Here is a 7,862-nt window from a genome sequence, read left to right as displayed (position 1 = left end):
CATCTGAGCGGCAGAGGCACTGCCAGTGCCGGACGGATTGCAATTGTTGCTTCGCAGTGGGTCGCTGCAGGATTGATCCTGCCTCGTCGGAGCAGTGAGTGGTCCTGCGGGGGTGGGATTAGGGCTCTCACCCGCCGTGTTTTCTCCACCCTCCTCGTCTTCCTGATTGCTGTCAACCTCAGAGTTCACGTTCCCCTCTCGTCCAGAGCCACCGGCCACGGTCCTCCTTCCGCAGCCATCACAGCCCGCGCGTGCTCAGCAGTCACCGCGCCATCACCAGCGGGCCGCACACACACACCGTCGCAGCAGCCGTCAAAAACACGCACGAGCTGTTGCACACCACTGCAGGAGCCAACAGGACGCAGAGCACACGGCCAGTCATCATCACAAACAGTGGAGTCGCCCAACGCTGTGGAGCCGCCTGCAAAAGCACAGAAAACAAAAGGAGAGACACGGCCGCTACACCACGCACAGCCACCGCACAGTCACAAATGGCAGCAGCCCAGCAGCGGCAGCGCACACACACCATGAGGCAGTTGAAAGCAGTGAAAGGGCAAAAACACACAACGCCCCGCAGCAAGCAAACAGAAAAACACACAAAACAATTAGAAACAAAACACAGGTAAACGAACAGCAATGAAGTTAAAATGTAAACACACAAAACAAAGGGCTGCACAGTATGGCTCCAGCGCGCACGCACCCATCCTCAAATGCGACTCCACGCAATCAGTTGTGTGCGTGCCATGCACATGAGTGTGTCTGGGGTGCGTTCAACGTGACGGATGCGGGGAGCGGCAAGGAGCACACAGCAGGGCAGCGGAAGCAAGTGAAGCAAAACACAATCATTATTTTATCCTGTTTAGCAAATCGGACCACAGTGGACGCAAACAAGTCCCCGCGGTCGGGTGCTGGCACGCACAGCCCGCACACAATTCTTCAGCCCAGAGTGGTGTACGCCAGCGCGGATACGGCGAGCAGCAGCGGGGCACACACCCACGCAGAGCTGCTGAGGCTGCCGTCGCTTTCGCGAAGAAGTGACGGTGCGCGGGTCGTCGTCGTCGTAGTTGGCGCCTCCGTAGTCGTGGTACTTGGTGCCTGTGTTGTAGTGGTCGTCGTGGTTGTCGTAGTAGTGGTAGTGGTCGCCGTGGTCTTCTCGGCCGGATCGCCAGCATTTGTATTTGTTTGGTCTGTAGATGAATTATTGCCACGTGTTGAGTGTGTCGTATCGTCGTCACTATTTTTATGTACCGCATCGGCCGCCGTACCTGAACTCCCTGACCCACCGGATCCACCCTGTCCCTGTTCTGTATCAGAGGCCGGAATTGTTGGAACTGAATTCCCTGGCGTATCAGCCGCCCCACCTGTACCTCTTCCGGTATCGGTCCTCGCTTCTGATGCATCTCCCTCACTGTCCTGATTTTCGGATCCCGTTAACGTAACTTCCAGACGTGTTGAACTTGGCGTCGTGGAAGTATTTGCTTGCCCCAGAACACCTGCTGCACGTGGCTTAGCAGGCGGTAAACTGGGGCCACCATGATCTTGTTCTTCACCAGTCGCTGTCACGCACACGGACGGGCAGCAGCACAGGGCAAGCACCAACAGGGCGCACAGCAGACGGCACGTCATCATCGTGAGTGTGGTCGTTCAGTGGTGTGGAGCTGATCTGCACAGTGAGGGACATGGAGAGCAACAGGGGAGACGAGAGGTGCGGCAGACACACACAGAGGGCAAACACACACAAGAAGAGAGAGCAGCAGCCAGGCATGCACCGTACGCCGCACACCACGCACAGCACACACTCCAATCCACGGCAACAGGCACACACACACACACAGCCCTGCCGCAACACCAACACACAGATGGAGAGGGAGAAGCAAACAGGAGCGGCACACAAGGCTCCACCGCATGTACATACGGCGAGAGCGGTCCGTCGTGTCGGCACCCCTCACGGAGGGCACGCACACACGAGAATAGGTGCAGCGCACACAGCAACACAACAGCAAAGTAACCATGAAAAAGAATAGATCCCCGCACGCCACGTGGATTGTTGGTCCACGGGAAGCGCAGCCACCACCACCGCAGCAGCAGCAGCAGCACACGCAAAGTCAAGCGCAAGGAATGGAATAAAGCAGCCATTTATTTGTGTTTCTTTCTGGAGGGTGGAGGATGTCTGCATATGTTGTTATTGTTTTTGCGGAGGGTAAACCTTCATGCCTGCATCGTGTGTTGGGGTTCCTGCGGTGTGCACAACTGTTTCCTTCTCTTGTGAATTTTTATTGTGTTGGTGCAGCCAATAATTCAATTTGTGCTGTTCCTGCTTTTCGCTGGTAAAGTGCTGCAATAGATGTTTTTATTTCCTCCTTCGTTGCTGTGGCACCTGATTCCTCGCCGTTTATTGCGGTGGAAATGGGAATATGTGAGTGGACTCCCGCGCACCAGAACGCACCTTCGCTCCTATTTATTGCTGCACAGAAGGGCATGTGTGTTTGGTGGTGCCTCGACCATATATTTTGTGGGCGTACATTCCCCTGCAGGCTGAGGGCGGGGCGACGCTCCGTCGCGGTGCACTTCCCTCGCATGCCGCCCACTCTGATTCATCATGCATCACCCCTCACACATTCCGTGGTGCCACACCGTCGATATTACTGCAGCCGCTGTGATTCCGCGTATTTCACGCATTTGATTGTGCCACAATACATCCGCTCGTGTGGCCGCCGCATCCAAACAGCGGTGCCCAACACCGTGAGCGGCAGTCCACATCCCTGCATGTCCCAGCGCAGTGGTGCCTGACTGTCAGCCAGGCGCCAGACAACACGAGAGTATTGTGCCGGCAGTACAACACACGGAGCTGCAGCGAATGACTCGGGCGGCGACGCATCTATTTGTCGCAAGGCAGTGAAAAGGAGTCGGGCAAAATAATGCCGGCTGCATTCACGACACCATACCCACAGCCAAAGCATGCGACGTGATGTGTGTTTCGCTGGTGCTGTGGAATGCCTGCAGACGACGTCACTAGTGGAGGCATGCCACCCATGACCAGCGGACAGACAATAATCGGCATGGGAGGCCACAAAAGGCAGCAACGACGCCAGCAGCTCTCTCTCTCTGTTGCCTCCGAGAAGTAAATATTCCACCAGCCGCAGCCGGCTGTGCCATCGTGACACTCCATGCACGTCGTGGCTGCGTCAACACATCCTGCTCCCTGCTGCGCCTCAAAAGATGCCTCACTCCGTCCACGAAGTGCATCGATGCGGGCCGTGCCCGGGCTGTTCGTGAGGACCATAACGATGTGAGGGTCACCGAGTCGCAGCATGTTTGTTGTGACGCTGTTGCATGGCACCTGCACACACACACGCAGCGCCTGCATCCCTCCCTGTTGTGTTCGCCCTCCGCCGGAGTGGCCACACACACGGGCTGCAGCAAATTCATTTCACCCTCGACGATCCAAAATCAACACCGACATCCCTCGCGACGCAAAGATCTCAGTTGCCAGCACGGGTCTCCTGCCGCTCCGCCATCGACGCCGAAACACGGCACAGTGCACGCACTTATTCTCCTCGTGTTCCGTCAGCCGTTTGCTTCACACATTCTCCGACGGGCTGACGCCCACAAAAGCACGCCACAAAAGCCACTGTGACCACACAAGCTCTTGCGATGAGCGTCTGCGTGTGCATGGATCCGCTGCGCACACGTGCTGGCAGGCAGCCTGCAGCCGGTGCCCTCGTGCCAGTTCATCGGCTCCAGCATGGGAAAGAGAAAACGGCCAATTCCTCGTGCACTTATTCCCACCAGCAGCACCAACACGCTGGTCGCCAGCCGTCATTCCTCAGCACATCCAGGAATGCTGAAGAGTGACGTGGAACTGTCAGCCAGCAATGCCACAATCCCCGCACACATGTCGGCTCCACCAGAGAAGACACACAAACTACACACAACACCCCTCACATGTTTTCCGAACATCATTCCAACACACCGCGACACGCCAAACAGAAGTATTCGTCACTCCACGCACCTCCCCACACAATCAAATAGTCCATGCACCACGCACGGCAGCAGCTCACACCCGTCTAAACAAGTGTTCCTCGTACCAGTGTTATCCACGTGCTGCAGTGGGCTGCCCCGGCTGAGGCGAGCTACTGTCGGAAATATTGTTTGCGATCACTCACCCCAACGCGGCCGCCTGCCAGGTGGCTGCGCAACCAGTGTTGGGCTCGACAGCACAGGCGCGGGAGCCCGCAGGCCACAGTCAGCACTCGCCCATCGTCAGCGGCGTCGAACGCAGTCGAGATGCCGGTCGGGACTGCGAGAGAGCGGCGACGGCGACGGTGCAGCGCGGGACGCCGTCCCTGCAACGCCCACACTCCACGGCGATGCGCTCGCTCAGCCCTCGTGCCGTTTCGTCACGGACAGGCGTCACCACGTCGGAGACCGTGCGTCGTGGCGTTAATCGAGGCTGACGGCGGTGGCGTGCCAGCAGCGCTGACAGGCGGCGGTGGACCAGTCCCTCGCTCACCCCTAGCAGCACAGAGAGCAGCGGGAGGGGCGACAACTCTCCGTGCGGCATGCGTTCTTCCCGTGTCTGCGGATGCGAGTAGTGTCCCCCGTTTCCCAGGAACTTCGCAGGCTGCCGTCAGCAAGGGAGGTGCCACTCATCGTTCTGAGCGAGCAGCGGGCTGCGGGTACAAGATGGCGCAGCAACGCATTCAATACACCGCCGGGGCCAGGGGCCAAGACAAGCGAAGAGTCGCGAAAGGACAATTCAAGCGCATACAGCGCGAGGGGCCAAACCATATCCCGGTCACCAGGGGGCACGCAAGCACGAAGTGTGCAGACAGCAGTGGGGATCGCAGCAAGTGGGATTCAGACGATGCGACGGACGAGCGGGTTTCACTGCTGCCGGATTTCGTCGGCGCTTACCAGCGCTACACGTGTCGTCTGCGTGCCGTAAGTGACGCACAGAGGCAAAAGCTACTGCGAGGCGGAGACGTTGAGCGGAGCCCGAGCCCCATAGCAGCACTCCAGATGACCGTTCCCTCACTGACGCCGGCCAAACTCGCAACATTAATGGCGCAGGGAGCAGACATGATAGCCATCCGGGAGACCTGGAAGTCGGCGGAGCAGATCGCCAGCATGCATACTGGAGAGTGTGTGCTCCACGCACAATCACGTATCCGCAAGGAATGTGTTGCAGCGGTGCCGCTGCGGAAAAACCTCCGCTCCAAGCGTATGCCCCTCATCACTCCTCAACGTGATTCCAGTCTCGAAGTGGTGGTCCAATTCGCGCTGGGCCAGAACCGTGATCTTATTGTGGCGAGCACCTATATGAGGCCACCGCCGCAACCGACACAACCCCTAGGCGGTTGCTGAGCTGCCTCTCGGTCTCGTCGCCGCTCATTCCGTGTGGAGATTTCAACGTGCGTCGCCCACGGTGGGAGCCCTTCCTGGAGACCCCTCCAAGCAACTCCGCTGTAGAATTTTATACAACCGCGCACGGATGCAGGACGCACCTTGGTTAACACCCCTGGTGAAACAAAGCATGCTCGTGGTGCAAGAGAGAGATCCTGTATCGACCGGACATGGTCAAGGCATCTTACCGTGTCCGACTGGACAGCCAACGTGCCGCCGCTCAGTGACCACTATGTGTTGACATTCACGCTGCATCAGGCATTTAAGGATACCATGCCCTCGGCACCCACTTCGGTACGTCGAGTTTTCTACAGCTGGTGGAAGTCCAAGTGGGAGTCCTTCGCCAACGACCTCGACGCACAACTTCCAGCATGCGACCATAAAAAGCAATCAACCGGCATCAAAGCTTTTACGAGAGCACTTGCAGTTTCACTTCGACGGCATTGACCCCGCGGCATGCACAAGGATGATCCCAAGCTCCGGGGCGACACCCTTGCGAAGGCAGAGCGGATTGCTACCGACAGCAAGGCCCGCTGTCTGCAGTTACCGACGCCCGACCGTGAAACAGAGACGCAACGGGCAAGGAGCCAATTCTTCCTCCTACTCAGTGAGCGCTCGCGCAGCAAATATCGGCGTCGCATCAGCAAGTTAAACCCAGGCAAACCACTCGCCTAAAAAATACATTCCGGACGTAAAAAGACATCAATTCCGTCTCCCACAACGGCGTTGATGTACGATGGCCGCAAGAATAATTTCGGGACAGCAAGGAGAGCAGCGGATGCGCTCAATCTTGGATTCCTCCCCACCTCGCAAGGCGATTGGGTCTTCCAACGGGAAAAAACGGGGAAAACAAGTCCTTGTGTATTTCTTCTCCCTCCCCTTCTTAGGCCGCAGAACAACAACGAGTCGGCCGCCTCATCTTCGATAGGTTCCTTCTCTCCCCTCTCTCTGGATGCCTCTTTTAATCGTACGGAACTGCGTGCAGCGCTGCGCAGCACACCGTACGGCAAGGCCCCGGAGCGGACGAAGTCTACAGCGGGGCGCTACCACATCTTTCGACGAAGTGTCTCCGATTCCCTCTCCGCTGCATCAACCACAGCCGGACAGCCGGCACAATTCCGGTCCAGTGGCGACGAGCCACCATCGTCCCAGTCCTGAAACCCGGTAATTCGCCGGCGCTAACGGAGTCATATCGACCCATCAGCCTTCCCTCCATCGTGGGTAAGGTTGCTGAGAAAATGGCATTGAGGAGACTGCTTTGTCTGTAAACGCCTCGTCCGCACCAGCATGCGTGCCGTAGTATGCGTACCACGACGATGCAGCTGGCACACCTGATACATGAAGTGGAGCATAACAGAACCGATTACTTCCAAGCGAACCCTCCCAAGAAGAGCGGTGCTGGAAGCCAGCTCCACTGCAGACCCCATCGGGCTCCGTTGGTGCTGGTAGACTCCAGCAAGGCCTTTTAGTTCACTGGCTATCGAGTCCTCAGTCGCTTGCCGGCCAATATTCCGGGGGTGAACTGCCGAAGGTGGCTTGGAAAATTTCTGCGTGGCCGCTACGCGAAGACACGAGTTGGCAACAGACACGGCGATCGGTCTTCCACGCTGCGAGGAGTTCCTCAGGGGTCCGTATTGGGAACACATTTTTCTTCTCCCTTTACGCACACCCACTTCTCAATCTGCTGAACGGCTTCCCAGGCGTCACAGCAGACATGCACGCGGACGATCTCTCCATTGTAATCAACGGCCACTCTCGGGAAGACACCATTCCTGCAGCCAACACGGTCCTCAAAAAACTGCACGCGCGGGGTCAGTAAAGTGGCCTGGCCATCATCCCGTCAAAGTGCAAAGCCGCTTGGTTCACACTCTCCACGCACACGGAGTCAAACTATGATCGCAAAGGAAAGCGGCCGCTGGAAGTGACTGGATGTAAAATCCCAGTCATGACCATGGGGGCATCGCGAACTGCGAAGCTTCTCGGCATGGATCTCGATCCGCAACTGACGCTAAATGTGGCGGCCGCCTCGCAACGGATATCGCAGCCACGCCGCATTGCGCATAAAGAGGCGGGGCCATCTCCACATGACCCACGCACGTTCATCATCGGATACGGCGCATCCAAATTGCGCTACGGCAGCGAGCTCATATGGGCAGTAGCGACGGATTCAGCGAAGAATGAGATGCAAGAGACGTACGCAGGTCTGGCACGCATTGTGAGCGGAGTTCCGAGCACTGTCGACCAGTAATCCGCACTCCTAGAAGCAAATATACCGCCGCTCCATGTCGTCCGCCTGCACGCGGCTCTCCATGTTTGATAACACACGCAATTGTCAGACGGACTGGGAGCGGAGATCAACGTCTGAGCCTTCGCCTCGCGCTGGTTTCCGCATCCCGCCGTTGTCTCGGCACGAGCTATATGCCTTCGTAGATACATACGCAAAGGACTATGGCATC

General features: G+C 57.6%; 1 protein-coding gene and 1 pseudogene across 1 annotated transcript, besides 2 other annotated features; both read right to left on the bottom strand.

The window, feature by feature from the left end:
• Positions 1-7,862: part of a sequence feature (areas not merged during assembly with more than two copies in the genome that could not be assigned to a particular haplotype) that runs on past the window's edge.
• Tc00.1047053506923.21 (mucin TcMUCII, putative) lies at positions 937-1,629 on the bottom strand (the record flags this gene model as incomplete). The annotated part of the gene is made up of 1 exon (XM_802748.1): positions 937-1,629. The coding sequence occupies one exon, from the start codon at positions 1,627-1,629 to the stop codon at positions 937-939; it is 693 nt and encodes a 230-aa protein (XP_807841.1).
• Positions 1,049-1,153: a microsatellite.
• Tc00.1047053506923.30 lies at positions 2,643-3,371 on the bottom strand (annotated as a pseudogene).

This window comes from Trypanosoma cruzi, genomic scaffold (assembly GCF_000209065.1).
Source record: "Trypanosoma cruzi strain CL Brener 1047053516879 genomic scaffold, whole genome shotgun sequence".
NCBI lineage: Eukaryota > Euglenozoa > Kinetoplastea > Trypanosomatida > Trypanosomatidae > Trypanosoma > Trypanosoma cruzi.
Note: the sequence above shows the minus strand (reverse complement) of the source record. Positions and strands in the feature narration are given on the sequence as shown.